Raw genomic sequence first — 17,525 nt, 5'->3', positions numbered from 1 at the left:
GAGTGTGTGAGGATCATACGCTGTCTGCTGATTGGTGTGGGTGGCTCCCCGGAGCAGGAGAGACGGCGAGGCAGGAAGGTGATGCGGGCTCGCCGATGAATGACGAGCAGAGAGAGCGAGCATCAAAGCAGGCTTCGCCTGGACTCACAACTTTTACCCACAGAGCGTATGAAAGATGGATGCAGCCGCCCTGATGTCACAGATGGCCTTCGTTTTCCTGGAGGTCGCTGCTCGCGCTGCCCTCCTGCTGTGTTTGGATCTTAGATTATTGGAGGCGAGCTGATAACAATGTCTGTAAAACAACAACCTTGTTTATTGAACAGTTATATCATTATGTGAAAGACTGAAAGCTCCAAAGCTGCTCCTGCACGTGGAGCGCTTCGGGATCCCTGTGACTCCTCCTCCTGGCTGTTCTGATCAGAGCCCATTGGCTGAGACCTGGAGCTACAGCAGACCTGGGTCCAGGACGGGTCCCTGCGGTCCCTGTTCTGGGTTGGAAGTTGTCATCATACGGGGTTTTCACACAGCCATCCAGGGCACGTAGATAACATATATAATCCATAGAACGAGCCTAGAAGTGTGAATGAGGCAAGTGTTGAATATGAAGCAGTCCGTTTACCGTTTACATAAGACTAGAAACATTCATGAAAGAATGGCTCAGCTCACCTGTGCTCAGAGGTCACCGACTTTCTGGAGAGTCAATCGCTGCAGACCTCAAAGCTCATGTGACCTTCAGATGAGACTACTGCATTTGGGAATAAGTGTGCTTGTAGCTCAGCGTGCACCGTTATTGTATGACCTGTTAATGTGCGGTTTCGTGCCGTTTGCTCGGAGTAAAGGCCTTTAGAGCGACGACCCCCAGCTTTCATTGGGGCGGTTTGCAGTTCAGTCGGCACCTCAAAGCTCAAACCTGGAAGAGGGCAGAGTGCCCAGTCTGAACCGGGCTGCTCGACAGTGATGCGGACGCTGTACTGGTCTGTTGTGCAGAAGACAAAGCTGCTGGTCGATCCGTGACCACAAGCTGTGGGCAGAGACCAAAAAACAAGCTCCAGGATAGACGCAGCAGAAATGAGCTGAACGATGTCGGAGCTCTGAGTTGACCTGAGGATTTGAGTCTGAGGAGGTGTGTCCTGTGCAAGGCTGCAGAGGCTGCATGATTGGACAGGTGGAGGCTCTGGGAAAGCCTCCCAGAGGAGCTGGAGGAGATGGTTGCAGAGGTCTGGCTCTCTGTGTTTTTGCAGGAGATGCCGGTGAAGTTTCGTTGTTCTCAGAAGTGCTTGAGCAACACTGGATGTGTCAGAAGTCATGCAGTGGTGTCCTCAGTGGAGCTGCCTGACACAGAAGAGCTTCAGATCTTCTCTTTGCTGAATGTGCAGACGCTGTGACGCGTCTCACTCTTATATTCTTCTCCTCCACATCAGCACGGCTCGGTGCCACAGACCTGGAAATCCCACATAATGTGATACTTGAGCGCCTTAAAGGATCTTCTCTTTTCACTCGCCTCTTTTTTTTCTCAGGGAGTTCAAAGGTCAGTGCGAGCTACAAGGCGGCTTTCTTTCCTTCTGCTGCCGCCTCGGATTCGGCGTCTTGCTTTTGTTCTGTGAGGCAGATGATTTCCAACACGGACTTGAACCCGCGGCCTCCGGCTGAAGGACGACATCTCTGCTCGCTACATCCTGCTTAATAAGGAGCTTGTGTGGCGTTGCTGACATAATAATGGAGCACTGAGTCACTCCGGCTGATGAATGGATCCGACACCATCTGCCTCCTCCATCTACGACCATCTACTCGCATTCAGATGATTTACTTACCAATAAATTATGAAATTTTCAAACTTCCAAGATCAAACAAACTCGTAGATCAAAGCTGTCGTAGGCGATGTAGCTCGCTGAGCTGGGAGGGGAGGTTAAGATTCAGAAAACGAGAGGATGTGAATGCACGCAGGCATACACACGCACACACACACACACACACACGTGCACACTTAGGGAAGTGCAAATGTCAGAAAGCTTTAGGCCATTAAAGGTGCAGCCTGCTGAAGAGTGATGCCTTTAAAGACAGCTGATCAGTCACGTAGAAACAGAGGATGGATGGTGTGTGTGTGTGTGTGTGTTTGCGCGTGTGTGTGTGTGTGTGTGTGTGTGTTTGCGCGTGTGTGTGTGAAGCCTTTTGCTCGGTTGACACTCGTCGCTGAGCTTTATCCTGCCGTGCGGCGTCCTGTGTGATGCAGAGGCCGCTATGAGCTGGCAAAATGAGTCATGCTGCAGAGCCAGAGTGTGACTGCACCCACTGCCACTGTTCATGCACACACACATGTGCAGCGAGGACACAAACACACACTGAACACACTCACTGGAGGGTCGCGAGTCTGCACTTCCTCTCTCTCTCTGACTCTTGGCGTCGGCCTCTCTGCTCTCAGCTGATGAACGAGGACATCAGAGCTGCTGGCACACACCACTGTGCTGTTATTCAGTAATCTGATTACAGTTACTACTCTTCAGTTATCTGCACAGCGGGGAATCGAAAAGTAAAAATAATCAAACGTGCTTTTTTCCCTGATCACGTCTGATTTCTGTTCATGTGGAGGAGAAACGACAGACTTTTTTTTCATTTTTATTAAACATAAAAACATAAAAAGAGCATCGCAGTAAAGATCACGCAAAAATACTTCAGCTTCGGGTGCGAGGGGGAAAAAAATCCAGGACTAGCTGACTAATCGTCGCTGTTGTCGCTCGTCGGTACCAGAATAGCGAGTCGTTTAATCTCATTGTTAAAATTTTAATGGATGACCAGTGCCGGTGAAGTGTTACGCAGCCTCCTGCCACCAGATGGAGCAGCGTTGTTGAGACTGCGCCTCATGTGTTTGTGAACAGTATTACAATCAGATCGCAGATACGTGAGAGCGTTGGAAAAGAGGTGGACGCACTCTGCCGTGCGATACGGTGAGGAGTTCAGTCGTTATGGAGGCGTTCAGGGGAGATCCGCTGCTCCTCCACATGGAAAGGAGACGACTAAGGCTGTCGGCTCCCGGGCGTTCCCCCAGCTCGACTTCAGATAAGCGGAAGAAAACAGCTGAATGTTTTATTATTTTGTTGTTTTAGATTTGAACCTTTATTAAGGTGGCCATCATGAATTTTTGACCAGTGTGCATCGTTCATAATACACGACTTTGTTCTTAGTTTCTGACATTTTCCATTAAACGGTTGTTAAATTTCACTTAATATCTGAGAGTTTGTCAGTTTTAAATGAGTCTGTTAGTCTCATTGTTCTTTTTCCTTCATTTAGTCGATTAAGAAATTAGTCGTAGGACCATCTCTAATTAAATTTAGTGAAGTGAACTGATATCATCATTTTAAGTCTGTTTTTATAAATAAGACTTAATGATAATCAGCTGTGTGGCCAAGCTTAGACTGCGCTGGTTTTCAGTAGCAACTGGTTGGCGAGAGGTTGCTGCTGCACCGACAACCTCTTTGTGATTGATTTGATCCCTGCATGATGGCTGTGGTTGCTCGTAGTGTGCGTGGAAGATTTAGACACTACCAGCTGCTCGCAACTGGCAGCGTCTGCCTTCAAAGTAAAAGTTCCCCTTTATAAAGATGCGACTTTTACTTTGAAGGTGAACTTAACTTACAACAACAGTAACAGTTATTCTAACATAAAGGCCCTACAGTAATATTGAGACACCCCAACCATCAGATGACCCCTGACCTTGGTGAGAGTGAGAAGAAAGAACTTTAACAGGAAGACGCCTCTGGCAGAATCAGCTGTCTGATTGGTTGAGGATGAGGCGAGAAAGCTGGGACAAAGTGGACTACTGTTCTGTGAGTAGTTGGCGACCTTCTGCAGACAGGTTTGCGTCTTCCATGCAGACTACAGGTTACCATGGCAATCTGAGGTTTACCATGGCTGAGATTTCGGTGCAGCACCGTCCCCGTGACCAACGCCAGGTGACGGTCTAGGCTGACCTAGACAACGTCACACGAGTGCTTTTCATGTTGCGGCTGATTGGCGTGAGGCGGTCCGATCAGCAGCGGTTGTAATAACCTGGTGTCGTCCTCCATGTTGGCAGCCTGGTGAGCTAAGCTGCACTTTCACAACAGGTGTGAGCGTACGGCTGCAGCCTACATAAACACAGCAAGGTGAAAACAACTGGCAGGAAGGCTTAAACGTGCCCTTCAGCACCGCAGAAGCTGACAGTGCATTACTGCGAGCTCGGCGGCGCGGAGGTGTAACGACGGAGGAAATGACAGCTACGTAGAAAGGTTATGATAATGACAAGTAAAGGTTAGAGCAATGATATCAAAGCCGGCTGCAGCTGCCGGGTCGCTGCAGTGATTATAGGGGTGTGTCTGTCTGACCCGCCAAGGTGGGTTTAACACACACACACACACACGCACACGCACACACACACACGCACACACACACGCTGGCCGTGGGCCCAGGCAGCTTCATAGTGAGGGAGGGGAGCGAGGTTAGAGTCTCCGGTGGGATGCACGGAGGGAAGGAAGTAGGAGACAGAGATGAAGGAGATGGGGGAGGGGCGGGGGCGGCGATGCTAATGAGGGAGACGGATGAGGAGCAGCCCGGGGTGGTGCTGAGCTGGAGTCTAACTCTCTGCTGACCACAGCGGGGACGAGAGAGGAGACGGAGGTCACCGTGAAGAAGAGGAGAGCCAGCCGAGCTCATAGATTATCCAGCCTCAGCCCTTCATCAGCTCTGCAGAGGAGACAGAGCCGCGCGCTAGGCCGACTCTCACCTGTAAACCGTACTGTTAGCTGAGCTTAGTCGGTTACGTGTTGCCAAAGTTACATCAAAGTGCAGCGAGGTTTGCCAGCCAATCAGAAGCATCGAAGTTTGGCTGGTCACCCGCTCAGGGTCATGTTCTCGTGCTGCTTTCAGAGCAGCTCTGCTTTTTAAATCTTTGACTTAGAGATGCAGCTGCTTCTTTGTGTTTAAACACTAATACAGTATTTTACTAACACTACAGTTTCATGGCTAATACGATTAAATTAAGAATATAGATGTGCTGATATGGACTAATGTGCCGGGAGTGAAACAAAGATGCATCGTTTGATGGAAATTACCGACCCACAGAGGCCCCCACCTGCAGTGTCAGAGCCTGCACTGGTGCAGCGGTCCTGGGTTCCTCCTTGTGCACACTCTCACCTCACGCGTGCCCGCCAACATCGGGGCGTGGCCTTCGTGAGACAACAGTCGGTCGGGTCCAACCTGGTGGACAGAAACGTCCCCGAGGATTTCTATTGGATTTAGTTCAGGCGAGCGTGAGGTGGGCGCTGCACCAGTGTAGGGTCCGACACTGTCCAGGGATTTCATCCTGACACCTAATGGCAGTCAGGGTGCTGCTGGCTGGCCTGTGGTGGTGTGTACGTCCGTCTGTCTGTCCCCTCATGCTTCCTGCAGCGACGCCGAGCCAAGTGCAAAACTAGTGAAAAACAGAAAAGATGAGGAGGGAAAATTTCCAGTGTCCTTCGCCTGTGAAACATTCCTGTTTTGCGGTAGTCTCACTGTCCACCTGTGGTTCATTTCATTAACACCAAAGCCCCCCCAGCCCCCCTCTGCTCCTGCACTGACCACATCAACATGGCAGAGGTTTAACTATGCTGGGAGTCTTTCCTGCTCAGTCAGTGCAGCTCCTGGAAGCAAAAACGATGTCAGTACCTCCCTTAGCTTTAGTTGAAGTCCTCTCGTGTCTCTCTTTGCTGGTTCTCCTCCAGTTTGTCAGAACAGGAGGAGACAAAGTCGGGGACTCCGTCCCATAATGTCTGAAATCCCAGTTCAGGTGTTTTCCTCTGGTTCTTCTCTTTGCCACGCCTCAGGATGTTACAGCACAGGTATGTCTCACCCTGGGGGGTGAAAAGTGTCTCTGTAAAGTGAAATAGATCAATAAGCTCGATAAGGCAAAATAAACAGAATAGAAATGTTTTATAAATGTAGTAAAACAGTGACGTTCAGCATGGCAGGGCGGTGGGAGGGATATTTGGGTCATTCCTAAATACGACTGGCCCGTTACATCACGTGTCTAAACGCTGATGAGAGGGTCAATATCTGCAGCTCGCTGGGTTTAAAGCTTTGCTCCGACTTCCTCTGCCACCTCCATCCGTGATTTGGGATTGGCACTACAGGGCCACCATAGGGAGGACTGTGATGGAGGTTTCTTCCTGTTAAAAGGGAGGGTTCCTTCCCACTGTCGCCGAAGTGCTTGTTTAGAGGGGCTCATATGATTGTTGGGGTCTCTACCTTACATTTACAGTCGGTTCTGTGTGTTGTGTTTAGTTTTCTGTGCCCGGCTGTGAGACTGAGTACATGAGCAGCTTTACTAAAGTGTGACGTGCTCACAGCTTATACCTGCACTGCTCGCATGCCTGTCGCTGCGAGCTAAAGAAACAGATCAGTGTTTCCAGTATTCGGGTTGATTTTCATCTATGAAGACTGTGTGTGGAAGATTGATTAATGACACTGCAGCTTGACACTTTGCCAGCCGTGAGGCCTGTCAGGTCGTCAGCGGCGTTCTGGGATGGCCGTGTGCTTTCTGTCGCTGCTTGTGCCTCAGACCTGATGCAGAGCTCTCGAATGCTTCTGCAGCATCGCCGGGGTAACAACTAAACCTTCAAACACCATCCGGCAGCGCGTTCGTCCATCAGCGGCTGATTTGACCCACAGGAGCGTCTCGGGGAGCGTCGGCCGGAGATTGCTGCATCCCGCCGCGTCTCTGTGAAGAGACAAAATGACTGCTGCGTGAAGCTGAGTAACCAAACTCGACGTCCTTCAGCTCGAGGGCGGAAAGCGTCCCCTGGTTCGAGTGTCTGCAGACCAGCTACACAGGCATCAAAGCACCTTTTTCTCTTTTAGCATATCACGAATGTGTTTTTTATTTCCCACACCCTCTGTGTAATCCGACATGCAGGGGCTTAATTGAAGCAGTGCTGCAGCTCCCTGCGTTAAGCAAAGCCGGTGCGAGGAAGCCTTTTTATGTCTGCCTCGCCTGGAGGCTTTTGGGTCTTGCGAGAGAACGAGTGGGCGTTCGTTTGTTCATCAGGCTTTGTTATGCTGGATTTTTTTAAACTCACTAAAGGATAGGCGCACTGAACTTCCGATCTTCAACGCAATTAAGGAGCCTCACCCCTTTTAAACTCACGACGAGACTAATTATGAGTGTGTGTGAGGGGGGTGTGAGTAAGTGGGAGTTTGGGTGAAGCATTGTAATGCTGCTCAAGTCAGAATCATTCATAATTAGAGTTAATAAAAGTGTTTTTATGTTATTTTTGAAGCCTCGATGTGCAGAGATGGCCTCATCAGTGCTGATGCAAACTGACACCAGAGCTCAGCCTCTTAAACGTTCTGTCCTTCATCCCCTTTGCTTTGATTTCTGCTGTAAGGACGTTTAAATGTGCCAAATCAAGCTGCAGTTCCTCTGACGTCCACTCGAGGCTCCAGAGGTGAGGCAGTAGACGCCTGTGTCACACCCACCGTGCAGGCGGGACGTCACACGTCACTCAGGTGACCAATCACACACCGTCCAGTGTGTGATTGGTCTTTCCTCCATCGGCGGGGTCAGACCGACGTTTGCTGTGATCCGACCCCGCGACCTTCCCACTCGAATCCCACGACCTGCTCGCTCTCTCATCAAGGCTTCGCTACAGCGTTCGGGCTGGTGACAGTGTCTGAGCGTGAAGTTATAGTTATGTAAATCCTGAAGTTTGGCTCCTTGTGATACGGAGCCCCGCAGGGGACATGGGAGAAAAAAAAAATTAAGACGGACTTTTGCGAGATCTCGCAAAAGAAACTCGGGATCTCGCAAAAGTTTTGCGAGATCTCGCAAAAGTAACTCGGGATCTCGCAAACGTTTTGCGAGATCTCGCAAAAGTTTTAGCCGCATTCGGAGGCCGCTAGGTCGAGGCCGACCGGGAGGTCGAGGCACGACGTGCCGGGAGAGCGGTGTTTCTCCCGGCTGTAGTAGGTCTCGACCTCCCGTTAGCTTCGAGATGGTGGGTGTCAGATCTCCGAAAAACGTCGGAGCACTTTTGCAAATATGTGATGTCTTGTAAACCGCGCAGATATTTGACATTTACACAGCTACATTCACGCCTCAAAATATCTTAAAAGTTTATTTTGTGACCCAGAAAGAGTAATATTACGACTAAGTAGCTGCCGCCATTGTTGGAATTCAACTTTTGCGGGATCTCGCAAAAGTTTTGCGAGATCCCGAGTTACTATTGCGAGATCTCGCAAAACTTTTGCGAGATCCCGAGTTTGTTTTGCGGGATCTCGCAATAGTTTTGCGAGATCCCGAGTTTGTTTTGCGAGATCCCGCAATAGTTTTGCGAGATCCCGAGTTACTTTTGCGAGATCTCGCAAAAGTCCGTCTTAATTTTTTTTTCTCCCATGTCCCCTGCGGGGCTCCGTATTGTGACGCATGTTTCTGCATTTTTGCTCCTTCCTCTCCTTCTGGCCCAGAAAGACCTGCACGCAGCAGAATATCACCAGAATTTAGCTTAAAAGAGCCACAAAAACATTTATTTATCTGTTAAACCAAACATCCAAAACAGGGCTGTCAGCTGGGATTTAACACAAACAGGAGCTCACACCTCTGTTAGCACGATGAACCCCACACCAGCCATGCTATTGGTCAGATAAGTAAGACCACGCCCCTAATAATCCAAACTTTAAGCCTAATACGATGTAAACAGCTGTTACAAAGGAGTGAATTCTCTATAGAGACCAACCAGTTTGTGTATCAGGCTGTAAAGATTTAACAGGGGAGTCTACGGGGCTGACTCACTGCTGGCGCCCCAGCTGGACGGTAGAGGAACTGCAGGTTCAGGGTTTGGATTTTCATGTGCCATAGTGAAGAAAACGTTGAAAAACAAACCCCTCCAATATGTGGGGCCACACTAAAGGTCATTTACTTCCTGCTGTCTCTTCCCCTCCTCACGCAGACACCTGTCTTCCTCTCGCACCCCGTGGCGGTGAGCGGCGTGCTGTAGCATGCTGCAGGAAGTGTGTGTGTGTGTGTGTGTGTGACTGACTGCAGCTGCTTTTGGCCATCCAGGCTGCCTCCTCGTTTTCAGCTTCATTTCCCGCCCTAATGAAGATTCAGAGGCAGCGCAGCGACTGGCACAGCGCAGGAAGGAGAGGACAGGAGGAAACAGTGAAGGGAGGAGGAGGAGGGCAGGCAGGAGTGAGAGTCAGATGAAAGGGAAGGAGGCGAGGAGGAGAAGGGAAGTGGTGATGAAGGCTGTGATAAAGAGAGCAGCCCTCTCTCTGCCTCTCTCTCCTAATTAGCTCGCCGGCTGTGATGAATGGCGCAGCACTTAGGACCCAATCGGCGAGCCGACCTTGTCATGCGTGTTGATGGGTTGGCTCTGCACCCCCCCCTCCCGGCACACCCTCTTACCTATTGTACCTCCTCCTGTGGAAGCAGATGCTGATATCTGGGCATGTGTGCACTCGTGATCTCGGCCTTAATGACCACACACACACACACACACACACACACACACACACACACACACACCTGAGTTCATGTGGTCACTTTCACTCTGCGGTGTTAAAGGCACAGCAGGATCAGCTCAGGGTGACTCCTGCAGTGTTTCAGTGTCTCTGCTGCAGGATGGAAAACATCCACCCGCGTCTTCTGGAGATGAGCTGATTTAACCTTTGACCTTTAAGGTCTTTGTCATGTCACATGAATTCAGAGGTGCAGTCATGAGTCGTCCTGCTGCTCAGTAACGCAGGTAGAGTTATGTTTAGGTATTTAGGTACTTCCTGTCATCTTCATCAGGCCAGAAAGGGTTGATGCTCGGTGAGACTCGGGAGCTGCATCAGCTGATGCTCCTCCTGCTGCTCGGTCCTTCCTGGAGACGGTCGTCATGAGCAGCTGTAGTTGACAGGGTGGATGCATCTACAGCTGACACTGAAACAATCTAAGTGGCACTTTTAGAGGGAACAAGCACGTTTGGTGAACTGTGCCTTTAAAACAAAGTCTCCAACAGTCTCTGAGTAAAAAAGGTCATCGAATCCTCTCGAGCCGGCCGGTCCTTCCAGAACCTTCTTTGTTCTGAGCTGCATTATATTCTGTCTGATGTCGGTTCCCCTCCCTCAGCTTCCTCTCTCTGTTTTTTTGTGTAACAGTTATTCTGACTTATTTCTGACGCCTCGTGTCTCGTCACCTCTCCAGAGCAGTAAGAACTGGCGTGCCGCGGTGGATCTGACGGCCCGGATGCTGACGGCTCACGGTCAGGGATACGGCAAAGCCGGCCAGCCGACCTCCCACACCACCGACTCGCTGCAGGTAAGACGCCTCGCTGGCTCCCGGTAGCATGAACCCCGTGTTCGCTGACAGATGTCGAGTCTGTCGAGTCTGCATCAGGCAGAAGTCTGAGATACTTTTGTTGTTTGCTTTGCCCTCATCTCATACGTTTTACTGCCATATTTTCCCCGTGTGTTTGTGGAGCTCCATCCAGAAGATGGATGGCTGCGCGAGCTCATTAAGAGGCCACCCCTGTGCTCGGCTCTGTGAATTAATTAGCCGTGTCGCTGCCTCATGCCACATATCACAGTTAGTTTTATGTTCTCAAACATCCCGGCTCACTTTTGTCCAGGAGTGGGAGTCCTCGTGTTCCAGGGGTTTCTCACATGTTGTGTTGCATGGATGTGCACATGTTAGAAACATGGCAGTAAAGTCTGTGAAGTTTTACCATTCATAGATCTGTGTGATGTCGTAAAGAGGGAATAGTCCCACCCACCTTTATGTTCAAACCTCCTATAGCCAATCGTCTTCAAAGGGGCGGGGCTACAATGACCTCTTTGACCTGTTGCCTACACCAAGGCACAGTATAAGACAGAAGGCTTATTTTGAACTGTGAATCATGCAAAGCTCCTCAAGTTGAGTGGACAGCAGTCCTGTTTAAATGTGCTGTAGGTTGTAATAAACACACGTGACCGTCAACGCTGAGAGCAAAAGGTTCAGGCGCTTTTCACATGTTTGAGGGTTTTTTCATTTCCAAAATATGTAATAAAGTTCAGTGTTTGATTCACACTGAAATGGTCTGACACAGAACTAGAACCACAGGAAGAGTGCACACTGTGGGAGAACTGTCTTTTTAAAACAAAGCTTTTAAGACTCCCTGAATAAAAATGGCCACAAAGGTCGCTGGCTTCGTCCCGAGGCCGCTGGTCCTTCCTGAAGTCTTCTTGAAGTTCTGAACACAGTTGACCTCATGCCACCGTACAAACTCCATCACGCCGCCTCAGCCGGGTCGATACGCAGCAGCGTGTCTGCAGGGGTTACACATGCCGCTTGCGACCTTCTGGATCTTTCCGTGGCGAGGCGGTCCATCTTCCAGCTCCAGAGGCTCAGGGTGCAGCGTGAGCCCTGGCTTCTGTCCAGCAGCTGAGAGAATACAGTGCCCTCCAGATGTGGAACAGCAGCCTCCACTCAGACCTGAGGTGGAAGCACTGATTTGTTGATGAAGTAAAATGCTGTATGTATTCATACATTCATATTTGTGCCATACCCATGCAAAAGGTTCTTAGTGAGCCTTTCACAGTAAAAGCCTCAACTTACACATTGTGACAGCTGTGCAGAAGAAACTGTGGATAATCATCGAGGACATTATGTCTCAAAGTCGTGCCTGTAGTTTAACTCAGGAGAGTGGTTTCATCTGCATAGCAGGACAGCTGAATGTCACAGTGTGGGTCTGTGGGTAATGTAGTTTACCAACTGCGTGTGTGTGTGTGTTGCAGCTCTGGTTTGTGCGGCTTGCTCTGCTCACCAAGCTGGGCCTTTTCCAAAATGCCGAGCTGGAGTTTGAACCCTTTGGCAACCTGGATCAGCCGGACCTCTACTACGAGTACTACCCCACTGTGTACCCAGGCAGGAAAGGTATGGACACACACACACACACACACAGCCTCAGTGTTGTATCACGGATGTTCCTCGTGGCGTTTTCTGGGTCATAAAAGAAGAATAAATCTGACTAGACTTAAATCTTTATTTAAAGTCTTTCATCGCACCGTCATGGAGTAAACACAACTCTAACTTTCGCACGTATGAAACTGGGTCAAGAAATGACGACCGCGGCCCATCGCACAGACGTGGTTACTGCCTTTGCGTGACGGCAGCCAACCAGGTGAGTCTGCGGTGACGCTCGCGTTATTTCTGCTGCTGTTATTGATCACAGATCAGAGGCTCGAGCAGAGCCCGCTGCGTGTTGCAGTCGTGCATCTCTTCTGTCCGCGAGCTGCTCGCTGAGGCCTCTGAAGGCTGAACGGTGAAGCTCATGACGGTGCTGAGAGGCTGTTCTGCGAGCGTTGAATGCGTTATTAGGCTGCTCTCCGACAGGATTTAGCATTTTACCCACGTTTTTTGTATTTTTGCAAGGATGCACCAGCATACCCACCACTGTCCTATTAAATATTCAGAGGAAAGTTGGTGCCAGGAGCTTGATATCAGCCTGTATCGTCGAGAAGCTCCAACAACTCCACTTGTCTCCAGCAGCTCTTTGGTTTTGTTTTTCCTCTTTTTACACTGCATGAATTGCTCTCTAATGTATTCCCATTACTTTGGATCTGCTTCGCCCCTCGGGCTACCGCAGTGTGAAGGCGGCACACACACACACACCCTTACATAAAAAACACTTGAAGCTACACTGCACAGCTCTCTGAAGAGCACCGATTGACTTTCCATTGCTCAATATTAAACGCTTTGTGCCCTGCTAAGGTGCTCACAGACAAACTGGCATGAGTTGTGTAGCCTGGCATCACAAGTCGAGCAATTCTCCAGCCCGACGCTCGCATCGACTATCTATTACCCGTGATCGCGCTCTTTGAAGGCCTTCTGAGACGCCTGGTCTGCGCAGCGGCGAGCGAGCGCTCGGGGAAGGAGCAGAGGTCCTCCGTTGGGTACGGAGAAAAGCTGAGTCCAGTTTGGGCTGAGAGACATCAGAACCTGCACACAGTTACTGCAGCGGGTTCAGAAGGAGAGATCCCACCTGACCCGCTCACAGTCAGCTGTTTGTTCTTTTTGTTATATTCATACTGTGAATATTTTCAGACTAGCAGACCTCCAAGTATGCAGGGCCCAGTCCAAATCTGGTGCTTTTTCAATCGTGTTGTTTTTCCCCTCACAGCGTTGGAGCTTTGAGAAACACATTTAGACATTTAGCAGTCTAAAGACTGAATCTGTTTTCTGATAATTCACTGAAGAAAAACACCAAACTGCGTTCTGACTTAAATTTTCAGGGCTCGTATCGCCGTGTGGGACAGGTGAATGCCCAGAACACGTAGCAGCATTATGCTTTTCAAAATAAAAGCCTTAGCATTTCCACAGACATTGGGCATTTGTTTCTTCTGAAGGCTTTTATTGTGATAGGATATGTTTCTATCCTGTTTGTCTTCAGTTCTTCGAGTCATATGTCCTCAGCACCTTCAGCTGTCTTGCCTTGATGTTAGTTCTGACCTGCTCCTGCTCACCAGTGTTAGCATCTTGGCTGCTGCCATGTTGTGTTTTTGTTTCCAGAAGTGACCATATTTGGAAAGAGGCCGTATTATTGGTCAGATTAAAAAGGCTCTGACAGCACAAACACAGCCCAGAGGTTCAGCAAGCAGCTACAGCCACCTGTGTTGTCATTCACCTGTCAGTCAAAGGGGCCACGCCCCCTAATGATGCCAACTATCCTGATCAATCAGGCTGTTTATTTTAGCATGGGCATCTCTGGGGACTGACTCACTGCTGCCTCTGCTGGATGTTAGAGGAACTGCAGGCTCTGGTTTAATCCTCATGCTCATATTTCCTTCATTATGAAGGCTGCTGCTATTACTAATGAAAGTAAAAGCCATAAATTAAATCTGCCGAAAACGACTGACACCCCGGGAGATGAAGAATAATGAATGGCAGAGAGTCGGCGAGGTCCCGTCACCGTGACGATAAAACCCTGTAACGCAGGGCGGGCGGGGGCAGAGCAGAGAGAGTGTCGAGTTGGAGCAGATAGACGAGAAGAGATGGAAGGTGAGATAGAGACGGGCAGCGATGGACCAGACTTTCACATCTGATGGCGATATCAAAGAGCCGCTGATCAAAGCCCGGGGACTCACCTGAATATAGGCTCTTCCTCAGGGATGTGTGTGTGTGTGTGTGTGTGTGTGTGTGTGTGTGTGTGTGTGTGTGTGTGTGTGTGTGTGATGTCGAGGCAGAGAGATGAGTGATGGAGCTGAGCAGCACAGAGAGAGAGCGAGATGAGAGGGTTTAATAAGCAGCCATACGTAGCTCAGTGCCATCTGTAGGTTCCTGCCTCCAGGGCTGTGTGCAGTCTGTGTGTGGGTGGATGGCTTTATATTCTCATCCTTCTCCCGCTCTCCTTCCTGCTCTGTCCTCATCCCACCTCGTTTCTTTTTCCCTCCCTCCCTCCCTCCCGTCCAGGCTCCATGGTGCCATTCTCCATGCGGCTGCTGCACGCCGAGCTCCACAGTACCTGGCTAAGCCCCAGGAGGCCCTGGACCGCCTGCACCACCTCAAAACCGTCTGCCTCACCGTTAGTACTCACACACACACACACACACACACACACACACACACACACACACACACTCTGTAGTATTCACACAATAAAAGCACACACCCACGCAGAAGCACATTAGCCGTACAAATCCTGAAGCCCACCTGTGTAAACACACAGGTATGGCGGGATTTTGGAGTTATTGAATATGCAGATTGTAACACACAGAAGTGCTGGCATTCAACCAGATCTCTCTCACACACACACACACACACACACACACACACACACACACACACACACACACACACACCATCCTGAAGTGTTAACCCCTCCCCCTGCTTCCTGTTCCTCACAGATTCTGGAGAACCTGGAGACGGGCTCAGCCGAGGACGGCAGCATGATCACCTTAACGCAGGAGAACAGACAAGGTAGGCTCACTATGAGCTGGCCGCAGTCCCAGAATGCATCACACTGTGGGAGGAGAGTGAGGTCACGGGCCCCCACTGGTAACACACACACACACCTGGTGCAGGACTGCAGCATAGCTGATGCGGCGCTCTGTAGGTGTTTCTGCCTGCGCTGAATACCAAACGGCTTCTTTCCTGGCCGCGCGGATCCATACGGATCACTCCTGACTAGAGATGGCACGATACCACTTTTTTATGTCCGATACCGATATCATAAATTTGGATATCTGCCGATACCGATATGAATCCGATATAGTGTGTTTTTTTTTTTAAAATAATTTAATAATTTAATAATTTTAATATCTTGCTGCATTTTGTATAAGTTCATCCTCCAGTTTAAATAAACAACAACACTAAAGCTATTCTGTTATACCTGTATGTAAAAAATACACTGCACCCAAAATATTTCATAGTTCAGCAACACTGATCAATCTAATAAACTTAAACCTGCTCCATCCTCCCTATTCTGGTATTTTAAAGAGTACTTAGCAGAAATATTAAGCAATCTAACTAATAGGGTTGCAAACTCCCAGCAAAAGAAAATAGGGAACCACCCCCCACCCTCCACCTCATGATGCTTAATCGACGTAATCAACTTTAATTTGATGCAGGGTCAAAAAAAATGCACAGAAATAAATTATTTTTCAAGAATAATTAAATAGATTCAACATCTTTCTTCAACAGAACTGCAGACTGCACAGACGGTACCTTCCCAAAGGAAAAAGTACTATAGCTTACTAGGGTATATTAGACTTAACAGTTACTATATACAGTAATGGACTTCTATACATTTTACATCAGATTAAAACTTTGGGTGTAAGATTCAGATAATTATTTATTAAAAGCGAGACATTTTAAATGAGAATAAGAAAGAAAAGTATGTCTTTGTGCCCCATTTTCCCTGTTCATGCCCTATCGGCCCCCCTGGCTAAACTTTGCTAGATCCGCCCCTGCACAGTTACCAGCCGTCAGCTGCGTAGAAAAGGATCCTGGTGTAGAAAGTAATATTAAATACATTCTAACAACAGCTTATCAAGCTTAAACGTGCTGCTGTTGTTCAGCCGCTGGTTTCCTCTTTCTGGTGCAAAGTGGGCCAAAAACAAAGAAGAGAGACGGACTCGCCACAGAAAAGCCGATCAGCTGATCATTGATCAGTTTCACGATTGAAGTAGCAGCAGGAGAGGGAGAGAGAGGCAGTCGCTCCATATATCGGTTGTTAAGCTTAACGTGGGAACGCTTTACAAACATTCAGAGATGAACTTACACACTTGCTTTACTTCTCTCTGGGATAACTTCCTCGGAGATGAAATGCTGGTTTGGTAGCGAGGCTACAAATACACACAGCTGCTCTATCACGTGAGCACACTGCTCCGACGTGCTACGGTTATGAGCCGAGTTACGCCGTGTCGCAAGTTTTGTGAGCTGCTTTTTTGATATTTAATGGATCTGATTACATTTTTTATTTCTGGCCGATATCCGATCCAGTAATTTACGTCAGTATCGGACCGATACCGATACGTAATATCGGATCGGTCCATCTCTACTCCTGACCAATCCGCTCACATCTGCTCAGCCACGCCAGGGAAACGGGTGGAAACCCACGCCTGACTTGATGTACACTCTGGTGTGTGCGTGGCTGTTTCAGGAAGTTTTCCAGTCTGAGCATGAGCAGTGGCGTTCGCCGCGGCGTGTTTTTAAAAGCAGCCGCGTCCTCTCTCTCCTCTCCCCGCCCACACCAACAGTCGACAGTCAATAACGCCGGGCCTCGCCTTCGCACATCAGACCCCTGCTGAGTGATTAGCTCTTCTCCCCAACACACACACACACACACACACACACACACACACACACCATGAATAGTAATAGGCACATGAGCTCTTCCACTCTGTGTCGCAGTGTGTTTGTCTTAAAATAAACCCCGCTGTATTTTTTTTGGGGGGGGGGAGTATAGGGATGCCAAAAGAAAGAAAAACCCTCTTCTTCTTCTTCTCTTCCTGTTTGCAGCGTCTTTAAAGCTGTGGAGGTCTCGCCTCAGCCGGGTCATGTACTCCATGGCCAACTGCCTGCTGCTGATGAAGGTAGGTGTGTGTGTGTGTGTGTGTGAGAGATCTCTGATGCCAGCCTGCTGGAGGATTCACAGTGAAATCCCCTCAGACTGACCACTAATTGGATTCTTGGTCAGTGAGCGAGCGTGGGTGAGAGAGGTGGGGTCTGGTCACCTGTGCACAGAGACACAGTGCCATCTAGTGGTCGCAGCTCAGATTACACCACCCTGGGACTGTTCAGTTTACATTTGCTGGAATTTAAATATGCAGAGGTCCGACTCTGAATGAATAAAGATTTGATTTTATTCACGTTTAAGCTCCAACCGGGTCATGTGACATTCAGAGCCCGACGGTGACATCAGCGTCATGAAGGCTTTAATAACAAGGACGCGCCGTATCTGTTTATCTGAGACTATATTTGTGTATGTTCACATCTTTCTGTATACAGTCGTCTTCTGCTGTGGGACACGCCGCAGCGAATCATCTTCGTCATG

The 17,525-nt window shown here is 49.2% G+C and overlaps 1 protein-coding gene across 1 annotated transcript in view; it reads left to right on the top strand.

Moving 5' to 3' along the window:
• The window catches only part of trappc12 (trafficking protein particle complex subunit 12), a 30,282-nt gene that overhangs the window by 4,533 nt on the left and 8,224 nt on the right, over window positions 1–17,525 (top strand). Inside the window, 6 exon segments of the mRNA XM_019348567.2 lie at window positions 10,199–10,312; window positions 11,767–11,905; window positions 14,441–14,479; window positions 14,482–14,552; window positions 14,875–14,947; window positions 16,991–17,064. Coding sequence (XP_019204112.1) covers window positions 10,199–10,312; window positions 11,767–11,905; window positions 14,441–14,479; window positions 14,482–14,552; window positions 14,875–14,947; window positions 16,991–17,064 — 510 coding nt within the window.

Source organism: Oreochromis niloticus, linkage group LG19, assembly GCF_001858045.2.
Source record: "Oreochromis niloticus isolate F11D_XX linkage group LG19, O_niloticus_UMD_NMBU, whole genome shotgun sequence".
NCBI classification, from domain to species: Eukaryota; Metazoa; Chordata; class Actinopteri; order Cichliformes; family Cichlidae; genus Oreochromis; species Oreochromis niloticus.
This window is presented reverse-complemented; position numbering and strand designations above follow the sequence as displayed.